The following is a 19,334-nucleotide window of genomic DNA, read 5'->3' on the forward strand; positions in this document are numbered from 1 at the left end:
AGACTATGCAAAAACTGGTACATTCAAAATGTCTATAATATGATGGCCAATGAATGTGAATTACCCATTTGATTATTTCTTGAATTATTTTGGTTAATAGATACAATTCATCAAAAACATAGTCCCATGATACATCACCAAAATTCATCATATGAGTGTGGTATTACAAAACATATTTGTGTTCTTTCTCCTACAGTCCTTTATTTGGGAAGGGGCTGATGTTTTCTGTGCACTCCTATACTCCTACTTATAGTGGTACTAATATTTACCCTTTGAATGCCTGGTGTATTTTATATTTATTTTAAGCCTGGTCAAAACATTATCTTTTTATGTACTTATGATGCTTTACTTGTGACCATTGCCAAGAATAGGTTACCTGCTACCATTCTTTTTCAAGGAGCTGGGAGTATATTACATAAATTGCAGAAGTATTCCAGCGTGAACGTTGTTCACAAGTAAATGTTAATACTAGACATATGCCTGCAGCTTATTCAATGACAGTCAGAATGCATTCACTTGGGCATTTCTCTGTACGTTGTCAAGCTGTTCAATACTCTTGGTTGTACTTCTGTGGTATTTCAACCCTCTCCTTTGTGATTTATCCATTTCTTTACATTTTTTAGGGCTTTCATTTAAAACCAGCCAACACAATATCTACTAGCACTACAGTGTTAAAAAGTGAATAAAAAGGACAAAATTAATTATTGTTGTGAAAATCCCACAAGACTCACATGCCCAGGTATTTTGATACATCTGCAGCATCCACTTTGTGACTTCAGTTTAGGACTGATGTTAACAATTTAAAAATAAATCCATAAAATGGGGAGCATAACGAGTTATGACTTTATTGAATGATCAAGGAAGGACCCTAACAATAGTTTGCTCTGCATAGTACTATGAATCTACTACCCAAAATTCAATTAACCAGGCTGCCTTCATGAGGAAGTACAGAAATAAATCTGTAAATAAGTGGATTCCAGGTCAACTGTAGATCAGGATGGTAGACACAGTGCTATCTACCTGGCACGTCTAGCAAAATGTAGTATGTATGTCGGTTGGAACATAATGCTGTCTAACACTACTAGGTTTGCCAAACACAGAATCACCTTTTCAAGGCAGAATCTATTAATTTTATAATCTAGTGAAAGGGTAATTCTAATGACTAATAGAGCAAGAAAGTTCTGAACTGTTAAAGATTTTATACAAGCAAAACGTTTATGGTTGTTTTTTTAGCTATTTAAGTAAACTCCATTTTGAATTCATGACATTTTTTTGCGGATATTTAAAGAACTCTGTTTTCCTTTTACGATGTCTTTAAGGGTACAATTGATTTGCTCAGTGCTTTAGCACTAGAAGATTTAAGAATGACAGCACCCAAACGTGATTGGTAGTTGACAGTTTTGCAATGGTTGTCATGAGATCAGTGAAGCAAACTTGTTTTACATTAAAAGCCCTAACTGGTGCCTTCCTCAGAAGTTGCAGGTTATCTGCACATATCCACGAGCAGGTATTGGGGATATTTGTACAGCAGTTAAATTCACATTGTTCCGCTAAGCACAATTTACGTTGCTATGATACTAGACTGGACATTACAAAAATGATACCTAAAATGGTGAGATCATGGGACTTATATGGGGCATGGCCTATACTGTATTAAAAGGTGATAGTTACCCCTTTGTAGTTCACACATGGTTAATGACTTGTTTCAATAAAAGATCAAAGGGTCAGTACACTGGCACTGTTACTTTACTTATTTGGCTACCATAATTAGCAGACCAAACTTCCACCTTCTAGTGTGTGGTTACACATTTTTATTAATCATTATATCAGTTAGATGTCATACCTAGAAGATTCCTTTTAATTCTGTATAGTACATCACAGTTCAGCTATTTCATGGCTTCTACTATGCAGTCATAATCCTTCCCTTTTATATCAGTCTTTGCATTTGTCATATCACATTATTATGGACAGAAGAGACCTGCCATAATCATCATAAGAGGATGGTGCCCCGTACTGCTCCTCCTGGGGAAACTTATAATGGAAGAGAAGGTTTTCTTGAATATCATTGGGGGAATTATTTCACCCAGCTTTTTATATGATATGTGTTATGTAAAATACCCTTTCTACTTCCAGGTAGATTGCAGGAGAACAATTAGCATTTTTTTTTTTTTTTGATTGGGGGTAACAATCTTCAAAAGCTGGAGTAAGTTAAATCAGCAAAAAAGCAGCTTTGATAAAGCAGGGGAATTCATGAGCAACAAAGTTAAAATAAGAGGTTAAAGAAGTGGAAGTAGTTAAACACAGAGGCGACAAGGGGATGTAGTCCAACACATGTAAGAGAATAGCACGGAATTAGAAAGCTGGGACAAAAAATCTAGCACAGGCTCTGCCTCTGCAGTGGTAAATCAGGTGATGTAGCCTGCGGCCACAGGAGGCTTCAGGAGAATAAAAAGATATCGTATATACTGCCATAATCAGAAGGCGGCTACTGGCCTTAAAGTACCAGGGCCGTCCTGTAATTAAAAATTACTGAAGGTATATATTAGCATGTGTTTAGTATTTAAAAGGAAGGGCTCAATCTTAATCAAATGTATCCAGATTAATGTATTCCACCCCACAAAATGTCCTTTATTAACACTAGACCAATACAACTTTAGCTTTCTAAGATGTACTTCCATAATAATACATTTCATGTTCATAAATGCAGATTGTAATGTTCCCAACGAAAGTCACGCTTCTTGGTTTCATGAGTACCACAAATCATTCACTCAACAACGGCAGCTGGGCTTTTTAATAAATAACTTTATCTCCCTAATCATGCTATACGTGGCGTCAGCTATAACAATTTCACTAGCATGTGCTTGTATTTTTCAGCTGTACAAAACATTTTTATCTAATTCATCATTTCACAGAACATTGCAGTCATTTCACAGATGGCTTGTATGGTAACATTCGTAGCGAAACATTATTGCAGTCATAAACCGCCATGTTCATACTAATCACTGAAATACAACTCGATCTATTCTGTTTAGGTTGTTCAAGGTGAATACATTTTTCTAGAAACAATCTTTGTTTCTTCTTCTTTTTTAATAAAACTGTGCATCAATACACATGAGAAATCCAATTGACTTTTGGAGTCCAGAAGATTTTTTCCCCCTTGATGGCAGAATTTGAAGTAGCTTAATTAAGGGGTTTTTGCCTTCTTTTGGATCAAAGAATAGGAAGGTTAGGTAGAAGGGTTGAACTTGATGGACTTAGATCTTTCTTCAACCTTATGAACTATGTAACTATGTAATGTTTTGTGTTTGCAAATCACTTGCATGCATGCATCGGACACTATGAGCCCCATCAAACCTTTAAAAATAGTCCATGGATATAATAACAGCTTTAATATACAGTCCTAATGGTAAGAAATAGAACAAAATGACTTACCTTATGTTATTATTAACACCTTTCCACCTAGAATTCGAACCATTGCCCATTTTGAATTAATTCTTTTTTATTACATGAACGTACTCCGATTGGTTCAGGTTTAATGCCAAATTAAATAATTCAGATCTCTCCAACCAGCCTATGGCACCACAAACCATCTACTTAAAAGAAAGATCCATCCGTGCACATGAACACATGTATGTACAAACTTCACTGCAACTTGTGATGAGTTTGAATACAAAGTACAAACTGGGAAAACTTGGGATCTGAATTATGTATCAACATTGACATTTTCTCAAGATTTGAATTTATATTGATAAGTTAATTGATTTAATATACCTGCGTCTCTTTATTATGTTTGCTGGGATCCTTCTCATAGCTTTCTGCGTAGATCCGTAAGGTCGTTCCCATGGTACCTGACGCACTAAGTCTAAAAATGATCCTTGATCCGTCTGCAAATATAATCCGGAGGCCCTGAGAGATAACAATGGAAGGTTATTGTTCTTATAGTAACATAACATATCAGCGCTGCAAAATGTTATTGTTAAATGCACATCTATCTGTAGCATTTAAAGAACAGTAAATACACATAAACATACTAATGTGTACTAAAGTCACCGTTGTTACACAGCCTGTCCTGCACCTTCCCCAGCTCCTTGGCTTGCAGAAAAATGCGTTGGCCGAACACATCTCCTGCTTACCATTACACATACATGCTATACTCCCCACTATCCTGCTCCAGTCACGTGAGATTTTAAGTAGATCTTTAGCTCCAACTAGATCCTAGCATGCATGCGCAGAAACTGCTCCCAATTTTTTACTGCCAGTGATTGGTTGCTTTTAGTACTTTCTTATTAAATTGAATGCATAATAATAATAATAATAATAATAATACATTTAATTTTGCAGAACATACAGAATGCATATAAATAAAAGTACTTACTAATACTTTGTTGGTAGGGCAATATGGGATATAATAATGTCCCTTGACAAGAAACACCTAATACTAGAAACATACTAAGTATGTATAACATTTAAGAGTATCCTTGAAATCTCACACTAACCATCACTGGAGCGGGCTGGGGGTGAGTAACTTACTCCTTTATACCGCTGAGAAGCATTGATGCTAGCAAAATCATTAGCAAACCACATCATTTTATTAATTCAGGAACTTATGTCAGCAGGGCACACGTTTATTATCATTTTTAAAAGCTTTAAAAACCAAAGGTCTGGGCAAAGTTATTTTCTGTCCCTGAACGCATTTTGATGTAAACAGTGTACCCAGCGTCATTGCACATGTATACCACTGGATGCCACTCTCCCCTTTCATCAAGCACAACAAAAAAGGCCGTAACAGAATTGGGCCCTAACCAAGATAGAATGAAGCAAGCAATATTATATTTTATATTGTTGAGATATCTTGTTATGACTCATAGGTCACACAAGTCCAAAATTATCTAGATTATTATTACCCTACGAACGGGAATAAACTCAGTTTAGGAATTACTCATTTGGGCTGATTCAATAAATGTTGACAGTAGGTAAGCCGCCATGTTGTGAAGAATTTTCTATGCATTGTGAAGGGCTGGTGTGGGAGAAACTTAAAGGTTGATCATTTAGTGCTCTGCAACTTGTCTGTTAGTAGATAATCTGACAAAGGTATACTGGATTGCATTTAACGGCATTGACGAGTATTCTTGGATGTCAAAATCTCTCTGTTGGGGGTTAATAAACACTTACCAATGACCGTGAGGATAATTTAATGTTTATATTATTTTTGTCTTTTCATGATATAACAAAATGCTCAGTCCATAATGTAAATGGGCCAGTTGGGGAGATCAGAGCCCCCCTTGTAACCAGTCCATTGAGCAGAGGCACACTAGGGTGCCTGGTAGCCCAATGCTTTTGTGCCACCCTTGGCCGAAATGTCACTGTTCCTATATTTTATACTGTTTAGAATATAGCATATTATATATATATATATATATATATATATATATATATATACAGTAACAGACTAAAATAAAAAAATAAAATAGTTATAGCTCAGTCAATGGCAGTGGCGACTCTAGAAACAATATATAGGGGGGGCACACAAGATACCACAGTCAAACTGGGGGGGCATTAATAATTTCCACCATTAAATAATACCACTGAAAAAACATATATAATAAGTTTTGCAGTAAAAATGCAAGGCGTTCCAGGGATAAGATGGTTACTCACGTACCGCACAGGCTTAATGGCTGATTTTATTAATATCTGCAGTTCATCAGGATTTAAAAAATTGCCTCCCTCTACCGTTGGCTAATTTTAACCCAATGATCAAAGGGATCATGGGATTAAAAATTAGTATTGGCCATTTTTAAAAAGGGAATGTGACTTTTAATAGCTATATGATCGCTGTGGTAACATTGGCTACTACAGTGGATCATTTAGCTAGAATACTTAAACTTTTTTTTTTTTAACCCCTTCGCGACCTTTGCCGGTTCAGGACCGTCATAACAAGAAGGTCACTAAATGACCTTTGACGGTCCTGAACCGTCAAAAAATTAAATAAGCTTAGAAAGTGATCAAGGATCACTTTCTTCGCTTAAACGGCCTTGCTGCAATGCCTCGATGTCGAGGCATTCAGCAAGGCCGAGATCGGCATCGGGGGCCATGTCTGGCCCCTCCCCGGAGCGTCAACAGCCGCCATACATTGTATGGCGGCGGACGCCAGTTTTAAAAGCGTTTAGGAGGCGATCAACGATCGCCTCCTAAACTTAAATGGTGTCGCTGGAATGCCTCGATCAGGAGGCATCCAGCGACACCAAACACTTACCTCTGGGTGGGCTGTGACCGCTCCGGAGAGCGGTCACAGCCGCCGCTGCCGGTGATCTTCGCCATCAAGCAAGATGGCGGCGGCCCGGGAAATAAAACAATAAAGACGAAAAAGTTCGCTAGAGGGTCTCCAGACCCTCTAGAGAACTGGCTCCACTTGCTGGTTGAATACAGGTACTGCATTCAACCATGCAAGTCAATGGAGCCCAGCTTTCTAATCACTATGTGATTAGTAAAATATTCAAAAAAAATTTAAAAAAATAAAAAATGGAAAAAAAAAATAAAAAAAAATGTGCTAACATTTAAAAATAATTATGCAGTGATGTCACTAGATGAACCATCCAGTACCAGCAAAATGTGTAAAAAAAAATATAAAAAAAGTATTAAAAAAATAAAATTAAATTAAAAAATAAAGTTTATTATTTTGAGCAAGTGCTAAAATTTCTCAAAAATCTCAACAAAGAGTTAAAATAAAAGCACTTCAAATACCCAAGGGGTGTCTAATATATAAAAAAAATGGCTGATGGGGTAAATTGGAGTGGCCTAGCTCAAAGCTAGGGCATAGGTACAGACTGACCAAAATGGAGAAAAAAAGCGCACTTCCCAAATGTGGCATTTTAAATCTGAAACAACCCGACAAACCCATGCATGTCGGGTATCACTGCACTCAGGAGATGTTCCTGAACACACATTGGCGTGTTGTTTGACAGTGGCATATACCAGGACCTGTATATCTATAACTAAAGTACAATTTGTGTGAAAAAAAAATAAAAAAAATTACTATTACAAAGTTTGACAAAGTGTAGTTCTATAATTGATGCATGGAAAGGGTTAAAATAACAGCATTTGGAATACCCTGGGGTGTCTAGTTTTCAAAAATATATGGTTTGAATGGGTTAAATTGAGTTAACCGGCTTCAAAGATATTCCAAAGAGGAGAGGGAGGCACAATGACCAAATGACCACCTGAATTACGCATGCCCCAAAAGTAGCCTTGTACCAGCCAAACAATCTGACGAACCCATGCATGTGGGGTATCGCTGTACTCAGGAGATGTTGCTGAACACATATTGGGGTGTTGTTTGACAGTGACATATACCAGCACCTGTATATCTATAACTAAAGTACAATTTGTGTGGAAAAAAAAATAAAAAAAATTACTATTACAAAGTTTGACAAAGTGTAGTTGTATAATTGGTGCATGGAAAGGGTTAAAATAACAGCATTTGGAATACCCTGGGGTGTCTAGTTTTCAAAAATATATGGTTTGAATGGGTTAAATTGAGTTAACCGGCTTCAAAGATGTTCCAAAGAGGAGATGGAGGCAGACTGACCAGATTTGTTAAAAAAGATTTGGAAATCATAAAACGCTGCTTGTACTTATTGCCCTATAACTTACAAAAAACAGCAAAAAAACATAAAAACATTGGGTATTTCTAAACTCAGGACAAGTAGTAGAATCTATTTAGCTAGTTTTTTACTTGCTTTTTTAGGTGAGTAAAAGATTTTTCAAATAAAAGTCATAAAATGTGTATTTTTTTCAATTTTTCACCATGTTTTTTTAATTTTTTTTATAGTAAATAAGATGATACGATCAAAATAATGGTATCTGAAGAAAGCCCATCTTGTCCTGAAAAAAACAATATATAACTTATGTGGGTACACTAAATGGGTGAGGAGAAAATTACAGCTGAACACAAGCACCACAAAAGTGTCAAAACAGCCTCGGTCCCACAGGGTACAAAACGAAAAATGAGCCCGGTCCTTAAGGGGTTAAATTAAACTACTTTATGTTTAAATCCTTTTTTAAACTTTTTTTTAAAATTTTTTATATTCTTTTTACAATCTATATATCGTTGGAAAGGTGAAGTAATTACCTTTCCAGCAGTATATCTGTAGCTGCTTAGATGCCTGAGACCTCCATCAAGGTAGGGTAGTGCTAGTGACGGCATGGTGCCGTCGTTAGCACCTGACTGGGACTGCTAGCGACGTCGTTAGCAGTCAAGGGGTTAAAGTCCCATTGCGGGACTGTCCTGGCTGACTCCAAATTCGGCAGGGGGGCAACAGGGGGGGGCAAGGAAGCGACGCCACTGGCCCTGTAGCGACGCCACTGGTCAATGGAAACAGGCAGGAGATACTGGCGCTATTCCGACTATAACAACGTTGATGTTTCTTAAATTTCTGAGCATATTTTGAAACACAGTAAAACAGTGAAGTAAAAAAAAAATAAAAACAACACTTTTACCATTTCTATTTAAAAACCAGTCGATTTTATACTCCATTGGTATATGCAACATTTCAACAGAACAGTTTATCAGAATCAGATTAACACAATAAAATGCCTTGCAGAATGAAGCAGGCGTCTTATTTTAGCAGAGGCGCTAGGAGCACTGATAGGTAACATAGCGTCAAACAAATCCTCTGCAAGGGGATGGGGAAGCCTGCATTGTGTCAAGAGGCAGCTGTCCTTGTCATTGCTGGAGAGAACAAAAAGATCTTGTGTATGTGGCACAGTACAGTAAGATTAAAGCACACACTATGAGAGCTTTCTGTTTCTCTGATTTTCTTCTCATCCAGGGTATTTTTAAACTTTCCTCTGAGGGACTGGTGTCTGAAGAATAAAGTAACTCAGCAATGCAAAGCTGTAAGACTCCCAACTGTGCCTGTATTTTGGATTGTTTTACTGGTACCATATAAACCATTAAATGTTCCACGTGATGTAAAGAGATACCTAAAACCCAGGGACTTAGAGAATTCTATATCCCATTTATAGAACTGTATATAACAAATAAAATGAGTTGTAGATGTTCATGGTATTATTAATATGCATGAGTATAATGGGGTCTCACAGATGCACATTTACTGTGGATTATCAATTCATGTTAATCCCCTCAACCAGTGTCTCTTTCTATCCCTTCTCTCAAATCTCCCATTCTATCTGATGAAGGTCCCAAAAGATTTATGACTCAATAAAAAGGTATCACTATTGGCTAAAAACTTCTCTTGGACCTAACTGGCTATACCCTAGTGATTCACAGAGACAGCACATAATATAAGTAAATGGTAAATCTCAGCAATTAATAATATAATGAGCAGATAGAATAAGACTCAGCAATGAAATCGTGGAGGTGTTTTTTATGCCATTGTCATGAATGTCCATTGGTTGGGTGGATTAGCATTTTTCACACAAAAGCAGAGCCTTGCTAACAATAAAAAATGGATAAAAAACTTTGGGTTTCTTAAAAGCCTTTTTTTTAATCTCCATCTATATGCTTGCTGCCCATTTTGACTTTACGTATAGTATGTAGATTTTTTTTAATGATTTTAATTCAGACTGGTGAAACAGAAGCCAGTTAGAAGACTAAAGTGGCTCCGATACCAAAATACAATCTCTACAACAGAGCATAAAAAAATTGCCTACACATTGTTAGTATTGTTATTAACACATTTGTCTTTTTTAAAGAACGATGAAATAGAATCTATGCAAATACATTTCCTGGCATTAAAGGATATTATTAAGGAATATAACTAACGTCATATTAATCACAAGGTTTTATTTGGTGACAGTGTTGCTGCATTCAATAATAAAGAGACTTGATCAATCACTTAAAAATCACATATAGTGTATACCACAACCAAAACAAGATTTGAGCATCAGCAATGCCTGAATTTTACAGTATGAGATAAAAAAAATATATATTTACAGCTCGGTGGCATGTTTAGCCTAAAATAAGGGGTTATAGCCTGAAACATAGTCTGCTTCAGTTCTCTTGAGGTTTGATTCTTGCAGCTATCAACTGTTTTCTTGGCACATCAAGATGTGTAAAGTCATCACTCCCTATACACCACACGGTACTCCCTGCCAAATCTTGTACTCCTGTCAGGAAAGTGTACTTGTATAAAAAAAAAACTTGATAAAGCACAGACTGCCAATTTATTAATCCTCAGGATAAGCGCATCAGTGTTTGAGACTGCAAATTGGCTATTAAACAGTGATAGAATGGGGGACTGAATGGGGGACAGAATGAGGGACTGAATGGGGCATGTTTTGCGAAAAGTGCCTTATCCCACTCTGATTCTCAGATATAATTATACCCCAAACTATTATTTACAAGATGGTAGGATATAGTTACTAACATGGTGTATATAATACCTATTTTTAAATATACAATGAGAGAATTAATTCATTTTTATTAATACAGTAGTATTTTGGTAGCCTTCATATTTGGTTAGAGACCCTACAAAAAAAGGGCAGCTTGTCTATTTACTAAAGTGAACACAACAGGCACAGTTTGACTTGACTTAATACACCTCGATTGCCAACTTGCATTATGTTATTACTGAAAAAATGACAAGGGTAGAAAAAGGACCAGTTTAACAATAGCACCATCCTTACTGGTCAAACTGTACTTGTACTTTCAGTTGGAACACATAGGGCCATTTCAGTACCAGGAACCACTTACAGCCATATACACCACATAACCCTTCAAAGGATCTTATAACATATGTACAAGTTGGTATCTGAACTGGAAAATTGAATTCTTTACTAATGAAGGATCTCCCAACTTGTTGCTCTAACATGGTCATCTGGCTTCTCGTTCCTTCGCTTTACTTCCCTATTGACACTTGCGACGGCAGTTCTCCTTCCTCTTACATCACCCGCTAGAGTTAAGATTTAAAGTTTTATCAAAAGAGATTGATGCAACAAAACAGTTCAGAAATACCTAGAAAGGGGTCCCAAGCCACCTAATAATGCACAATATCTGGCACCTATTGCAAAGGAAAATGACATGTGGTGCAGAATTTTTCTTTTATGTTTTCCTTCTACGTACTGCCTTGCATTGTATCTTGGCTGCCAAATCAATTGTTTCTGTATATGTTAAAAATATGTAGAAACCAATAAAAACTATGCTATAAAAGCAGGCGTGTGAGACACTTAAAATACTTCAAGAGGAATTCTGTTGATGTTTTCGTGCTGACAAATGAACTATTTACGGAGATGCCCACACACAGACAAACACTTGTAACAAAGCATGATATGACAGCTGACACGTCGGTAGAACACAGTGAAGTGCTAGACCACAGTTGGGAATACCTTAGGAACAGACATAAAACGGCAGGCTCCACAAAAACCAAGCCAAAATGTCATTTGGAAACAATTACCAACTGCCACTGATCTTATGTTTTTACAATGAATACGGAATTTATCATCCCACTACCTTTCCATGTAGAAAAAGTGTTTCTTTATTATTTAGCATGCAGATAATTGGATATAGCGATTGGTTCCATCTCACAGCTTTCCCGGAAAAGTATCAATGTGCATACAGTTCACATTTCAAAGGACAAAATGTATTTTTGCTGCAATTTTACTGTGCCACATGCTTTGAAGCTACTTGAGTTCCCTCGCCGTGTTACTCCTCTTTCAATGAAGTGTCTATAGTGCCCATAGATCGGGGGATGTGGCTATATACGTTGCTATGCTCAAAACCACAACAACTAAGATGTTGTAAAAACACAATTCAGGGTTATCATAACCACAGAAAAATAATTTCATATCCCAAGAACCACATCAAAAATTCCTTGTCCACCCCTTTGGCAGACAAAGAATGCAAAATGTGGGAGGAAAAGACTGATCTTAGTTTTTCATCCAGTGATAATCCACTATCCTCATCTTCAACTAATGGAAGAGGACCAACTCATGCTCTAGTGCATAGAACCCTTTGTGTAAGCAGTTATCTCACCTGCTTCTTTGCCACTGTTCCATCCACAGGGTCCACATATTCAAAGCTGTCAGTTTTTTCAACGCTGTACACGTGGCTTCCAACAGCAAATTGCTGACTGCTAAAAGACTTCTCTGTTATTACGCCTTCTAGATCTTTCATTATGAAAAATGCAGCCCTGGGCTCCAGCCCATCATAATCAAACCTGTTACAAGAAATTACCAAGTTACAATACAACTCAATAAAAAATAGAAACTTCAATTAAGGGGTTAATGATTATAAATAGAACATACACCACCACTAATACAACATTAAATTCATTTTGTATTAAATAGTTTTATGAAACCTTGTTTTGTGAATTTACAACCCCAAAAAGTGACTATTTTTATTATATTCTGCACATTATCTCATTATCATTAATGGCACCTCTGAAGATAATTATATTTGATTAGAAATCCAGACTATTTGAGTATTATGATGAGCAAGATCATTTTCTTTTGGGAGTGATTGTGTAGAGGTCCCAGAGAACCTATGGCCTGCAAAGTATCTAAAGAAATTAGTCTGCGTGTTTACTTTTAATGGCCTAGAAAAAAAAGAGGCAAATGTTTTGCATGGACACAAAACTCACCAAGGTCCTCATTCATTTAGGCTAGCTTTGTTCTTTAATATAGAAGGCCTTTGTTACTTACAAACGTTTTCGATTGAGACCCATGTCATCACATGGGTTTGGAATGGGCCCTTTTAATGTTCTTAAAAAGACACTGATATTGTTCTAGCTTGAACCGCTGCAGCCGGAAGGAGGTGCGGTTAGCAGCGGGGGTTGTCTGCGTCCATCGCGCATACACCCTCCGGCTGTAAGAGAGAATTCCCCGCAGCGGTGCGGGAACTCTCCTCTCTGACAGCCGGGGAAGGTCTGCACAATGGACGCAGACAACCCCCGCTGCTAACCGCACCTCCTTCCGGCTGTAGCGGAAGTTGCCTACGCAAATCGCGTAGACGTCTGCCTGCTGCCCCGACTACACATCAGGGAGTCAGAAGCACAGGTAAGCTTGGGGGGGGGTTTAAATGGGTGGCATTAGACAGGAGGATCCAGGTCCCCTGCAGCACTGCGGGGGATCTGGACCTTAGTCTCATAGTCAGACCTCTATTTGAGGTGTGATTATAAGACAACCCTGATTATATGACAAGGGGTATTTTTCAAAGCATTTGCTCTGAAAAAAACCTTGTCTTATAATCGAGCAAATACGGTAATAACAAGGAACAGATGTACGGTGAACAAGATAAGAAAATTTTGCATTAGGCGGCAGATTACATAGCTGCTTATTAATAGTTAAGTGGCTATGCCATAAAGGAAATGATCCACTATTAAAACATGGCAATTGTGATAAATAGTTTTGCTATGCCTTTCAGTAGTATTTATCTCCTTAATTTTAAAATTTGTGGGCTTTTAAGAGACATTCAAAATCTCTGTCCCACTGTATACAGATTTTTCATCCACTCACTAAATATCAGTTTAGTTCAACAATCTCCAGACATACTAAATCTTCCTAAATTTCAATGTATTCTAAAGTTAATCAGTTTATAATTACCAGACTACAGGAAACTCTTGTTCGAAAGGGAAGTCCCCTGAGCAGAAATTATAGTGTTGTATATTCAATTATCACATCAAGTATGATAAGCAGTTAGTGTTTTTATCTTGTAGATTAGGCCAAGATTACTGATGTGTCTGTATGTATTAATGTATATTTCTTATGTATGTGTTAACTGTCCCAATTCAATTGTGCAGTGCTGCATAATTTTTATTTTATTATTAATAATAATAATAATAATAATAATACAACTATAACACATACAAGTGGCTAAAGCAGCTGTTTGAAAACAATTAATTATTTAAAATCTATAACTGTTTTAAAAAAAATAGAACAATATTTGTGAAAACATTTTTAATCTGTAGCATACAAATTGTGTGATTTTTCCCCTTTAAGATGCTGTGTGTTTTAATAAATAAAAATAAAATAAGGCAAGTCATGTTTACTTGGACATGCCTGAATCAGTCCAGTTACCTGCAGTAATAATGGCGTCCAAATTTTGTCCAGTGATCGCGTACAATCTCTTCTACACCTTGCTTTCGAGCTGCCATTATTGAAAGCCAAACTAAAACAGACCAGAGTCCATCCTTCTCTCTGAGATGATCTGAACCTACAGGGACAAACCAGACATAAAGAAAAATGCTGCATAAAGCTCTAAACACTTGCTATCAACTCAAGTACTAAACTAGCCAAATGTTTATTTACATGCTGATCTGTGAATACATTACGGTAAGAAATGTACACAAATGGCAGGATTTTCACTATAGCAGGATTTTCAACTTACATTCAATTTCTTTATGTATTATGACAGGCCAACCTGGGCAAGTGTCTCCTACAAGAAGGGATGAGTTGACCCTGTATAATGGAATTATAATGTATAATGGAATAGTTTGAATGCTGATGTGACATTCCTTTGATGTATCAAAGCAGAAGGAATGGAGGAATGATGTTTTTGCAGCAGAAGCTCACTGGGATTGGCCTTCCATAATCAGTAGCAAAGTACAAAGTCAACAATTCCAAAAAAAAGTGCACTTGTCTAAACTGCTATATGGAAAATTCCAGGCTTGGTCAGTTACAAAACTACTTCTATAACTCATGCGTTAAAAAACTCATGAAACTGTGTCAGATCTTATTTGGATGGGTAAACAGCAAACAAAATGGAACTCAGACTTAGACATTTTTGAACCTTTCCAAAACACTGGACATAACTACTCAAAATACCTACTATGTAGGAGGTATTTACCCAGATATATTGACATAGAAGGGTGTGGGGAAATAATATAATAGCTTTTATTAACTATTAATTAAAGGTAGTAAACAGCCCTGTGAACATCAACAAGTTCAAGTCACTGGAATCTAGATACCTGGGTGTCTGGCTTATAAAATGTACAGAAGACAGACTGAAATGTTAAAAATATTTGGGCGGAGGGGCTTCTCTTTTCCAAACTGAAAGAAACATTGTATGTATTTAATTAGACCTCTCTTCCACAAGTCCTGTTGGTTCATCTCCAAAAATAACATTTTTTTAATATATCTACTCTCATGGGTCCTCTGGATGAAGATCTGCCTGGTTTGTCTTTATTAACAATAGAAAACATACTGGGGGTTTTTTAAACATTCCATTCATTTTTGGCATGTGAGGCAGAATTTCACTACAGACATTTAACAAGTAGACTATCAGGCAGCTCTTAAATCCAAAAGGCATGTCAGTGTTTTTGGGGGCTGATCACACCAAAGATAGGGCCAGACAAATGTTTTATCTGTGTACAAACTTTATGATTCCCCCATATTCCCATATGTGTGCCTTCCAGTGTAACTCTCGTTATCTTTTGTAGGCTGTAATGTCCTATGTGGCATCATCCTTGATAATGTGAATGACCCTATCAAAAGAGAGGAAAGAGACTGAAGTAGTGGTCCAAAAAGGGAGCGACAGACCTCATGAAATACTCTAATTCAAATACTGGGGACCACTAAATGTTTGGCCTTTTATGTGAGAGAGCAGGAACTCAACAAAAAGATGGACTTTAAGCCGCATTCATACTGTTACTGGATAATTTCCTTTCATGGACTTGTTGCTGGCATGTTCATAAGCATTTTTGTGAATATGTGGTCAGAACAGTCCCAAACAGTATGTGGTGACCACGAGCAAGTTGGCATGCACAGCATTTGGTTGTGCTTAGCCCTTCACAAATGTCCTACTATATATGCTTAACACCAGGGGTATGGCTACTTTGATGGCCAGCAAACAGTGTTTCCCTGTAAAAAAAATGTATGCATTATTATCCCCTTGAAGAGGAAGGTGGAATAAATTGCATTATCTAGTAAGCTTCCTATTGTTTATTTTATTACCATTACATGGATTCATTTAGAAACTCAAAATCTACAATTTTAGAAAGTTAACGTACTTTAAAACTTTGTATGCCCTTTTTATTTCTCAATCTGTGCAATTGTTTTGGAGATTCTTGAATCTATATGAATTCATATAGGTTTATTTAGTGTACTAGAAAACAAAATCTAAAATATTCTAATTTACACAATTGTAATATATATATTGTATTATATAACAAGCCTCAATTTGCAAAAGAACTGTGTATCTTAACATCTTTCACTCTGATTAAAAACTGGCACTGATCACTGTAAGCAATTTGCAAAGATATACTCAATGCTCTCTTACAGAAATGGAAGAGTTTTTGAAAACATGACTTCAGGGCTAAGAGATACTGCCAAAAAGCATTTCTGGGAACTTCTCTATGAGACAATTTCAAGGCTGTCTGGCCTTTTATAGCAGAAGAATTGCTTTTATTTACTGGCCAGTAAAAAATGTGATGCTGTAAAATCTTTGCTATGCTGTCTTTCGTAGGCATGCAGATGGTTTTTAATAACTCCTTGACATAAGTAATAATTATTAGTAGATTATTTATGTCATGGTGATTGTGTGCTCAGTAGAGTGGTGTTTTTAGGGTAGGCTAGGCATTGCCCCAGCTGCCCCAGGCACTACCTCCATTCCTTGCATCCCCTCCACTGGCGCTCCATTTTAGAACACTCTGCGTCTGTTACAGCATACTACCGGGGCTGAGCTGGCTAGGCAAAATCATCCATAATGTAAATGGGCTGGTTGGAGAGCCCATAGATCTCCTTTGTAACTGTCCCATTGAGAACCAGGGAGCCTGGTTCTCTAGTATGATTAATGTACAGGTGTACAGTGAACCTAGTGCCCCCATCTTCCCTCATTCTTTCAGATAGGATGTAATATTTCACAGATTTATTGTACTGAAATGATGTGGTTAACAAATACTGGTCTAGCAAGCTGCCAGTTTCTCTTTATCAACTCCCTTTAGACATACGCATATTTATAAGTCAAAGCTAAGCCAGAAATCTGTTCAGCCTCAATGTCAGACCTTGTGCATCTGAGATATACAATATCATACATGTCCATATGCATTACAATATCAAGACGGTAATGCACACATGGATCTGCCCACATACCGTGATGTCACATCACGTTCTGTGAAATTTTTCAAACAAGAGTAAAAGTAGGATAGGGGCATGATGGGGTGTTATAGGGGTGGAAAAAGTGAGTGTGCTAGCAGTGGGGGAGCGGGGAGTGCACCTGTTAGAAGCAGGCAGAATGTCCATTTGGAATTTTTGGGAGGTATGGGACGATTAGGGCTGTTGGCACCTATGCATATTGTGTCTGCTCATGTTTGTTGGTGGTTTTTGGTATGGTCTTATCCATTACAGCGCTGTGGATTATGATGGCGCTATATAAAACAATAAATACCACTAATAATAATTGAAAAGCCCAATGGTTTCTCAACAGTGTTTGACCCTGGGTCATGTTTTCTGGATATATTCAACCCACCAAATAATGTATGGGACAATACATATATCATCACTATAACATAAATGACAAAGTTTAAAAATGAAGGAAAGCATTTTGGGTTTTTTTTCAAAATTACAAATGATCACATCACTATTTTGTAGAAAAACATTATTATTTCTACTTCAATGTTTAAGCTATTTCATTTATATTTCCCAAATATCCCGTTCACAAACCATAGCCAGGGCATATCATGCAAGTTTTCCTTCTTTTCCATGGTCTCTAAACAAATACCTTTGAAATCCTGTTAGCTCATCTAAGAAGTTGCATTTTTTCTAACAAACTACCTGATAGGCTCTAAAGCAAGAGACTACCATTGTGCAGTTCTTCTATAAAGTCACGGCAACAAGATAGCAGGTATATATTATATAAGAATTAGGAAAGAGTAGAAATAGGATAGTTCCCCTTTAAATTATCCTCTTGTTGAATAAACTGAGCAAAGAAAACAAAGCCAAGATAGGAGACCACACAGAACTAAACAAGACAAAGAGGTGTAAAGTGCACCATGCTGGTCCATTGCAGAAAAGTCTTGTTCATGTCTGGTTTTCCTCAAACAGTGACATGGCTGTGTGTCTTATGTCTGCACAGACTGTTTCCTCTGTGGAGGCTTTTAACCCTGTAAATGGTCAAAAACCCTTTAGGTTCTTTTTTGAAGAAGCCTTTAATTCAATAGTCGTTCTGAAAAGGCCCTTTAGTGTACACGTAGATTAAAGAGAAACTACAGCTAAATTAAGAAATAGTATTTATATAAGAGAATCACTTAATACTCACATATATGACTTTAAAAGGTTCCATTACTTGGTAGAACATTATATTTTTGCTGAATGCAAAATGTGTTTTGAAAGAAGCTCAACCAGGAATGTGCAAAGCTTAACATTTGCTTTATGTAAAGCGCATGCGAGCCTATCAAATGTTTATGAGAAAAACTCTCCATCTGCAGATCAGGCTTACCTCGCCCATATGGGTGACCGAGACCCAAAATGAAAGGAAATGTAATTAAAAAAGGGGCAATCCTTAAGAAGAGTGTTTGGGATGTGACCCCCTGGCTTACTGGGTCTGAAATTGTACTTCATTGGCAAAGTCTGGGGTGAGTACAAAATACAGTTTTTCATTTGGGTCCTTGGAGAGTAAAAAGATTCTAAATGTGAATATATGCATATACTACATGGCCACTGTCCGCTATTTATCTAATAGCCCGTTCCAAAAGTTGATGCAACTTGGAATGCACTGACCAAGATTTTCAATAGAGATGTTGGAATTTAACGGACAGTATCTTAGACAAGAGGCATAAGACTAGGCATTTTAAGATTCAAAGATTTCTCTTGTTAAAATACTGTTTTATTACCGTAAGCTCCCCTCTCCTATAGTTACACCTGGAAACTGCCAGAAAGTGGGAGACAGGCTAGATAGAGGAGTGACATGATCTGCCTGGAGGAAGGTGACTGAGAGGCCAAGCTCCCCTCTGTGGCACTAAGTCTTTTTTATTATTATTTAATTTTCATTTGTTTATTAAAAATGAATTTAATCATTTTCCTCCATCCCATCCTGATTTCCAGTGGCTTTTCAGATTTTTAGGTTCTCGTTCATCCCTTCCCATGTGGGCGGAAGCAGACAGCAAGAGGAACAGATGATTTAACTGGAGTTCCACAATAAGAAGGCAGCATTTTGATGGATTGTTTTGTTTAATGTTCCTAAATGGGCTAGGTTCCTGGCAGAGCTGTATCTTGTCCCATTTAGTCCCATACCTCCCAAAAATTCCAAATGGACATTCTGCCCACTCCTCACTGGCACACTCTGTCCCCCACTGCTAGCACACTCACTTTTTTCTGCTAATCCCCCCTATCCGTCCCATGCACCTCTTTCTCCATGACTCTATGAGCATTACTAGACAGCC

The 19,334-nt window shown here is 37.2% G+C and overlaps 1 protein-coding gene across 1 annotated transcript in view; it reads right to left on the reverse strand.

The window, feature by feature from the left end:
- Nucleotides 1-19,334, reverse strand: part of LOC149300619 (phosphoglucomutase-like protein 5) — a 49,941-nt gene that overhangs the window by 3,697 nt on the left and 26,910 nt on the right. Inside the window, exons 8-10 of the mRNA XM_089485090.1 lie at nucleotides 14,035-14,170; nucleotides 11,993-12,176; nucleotides 3,772-3,906 (exon numbers count right to left, since the gene is read on the reverse strand). Coding sequence (XP_089341216.1) covers nucleotides 3,772-3,906; nucleotides 11,993-12,176; nucleotides 14,035-14,170 — 455 coding nt within the window. The remainder of the gene's footprint in view (nucleotides 1-3,771; nucleotides 3,907-11,992; nucleotides 12,177-14,034; nucleotides 14,171-19,334) is intronic.

This window comes from Sceloporus occidentalis, unplaced genomic scaffold, assembly GCF_023333645.1.
Source record: "Sceloporus occidentalis isolate IW3139 unplaced genomic scaffold, rSceOcc1.0.p SCAF_24, whole genome shotgun sequence".
NCBI classification, from domain to species: domain Eukaryota; kingdom Metazoa; phylum Chordata; class Lepidosauria; order Squamata; family Phrynosomatidae; genus Sceloporus; species Sceloporus occidentalis.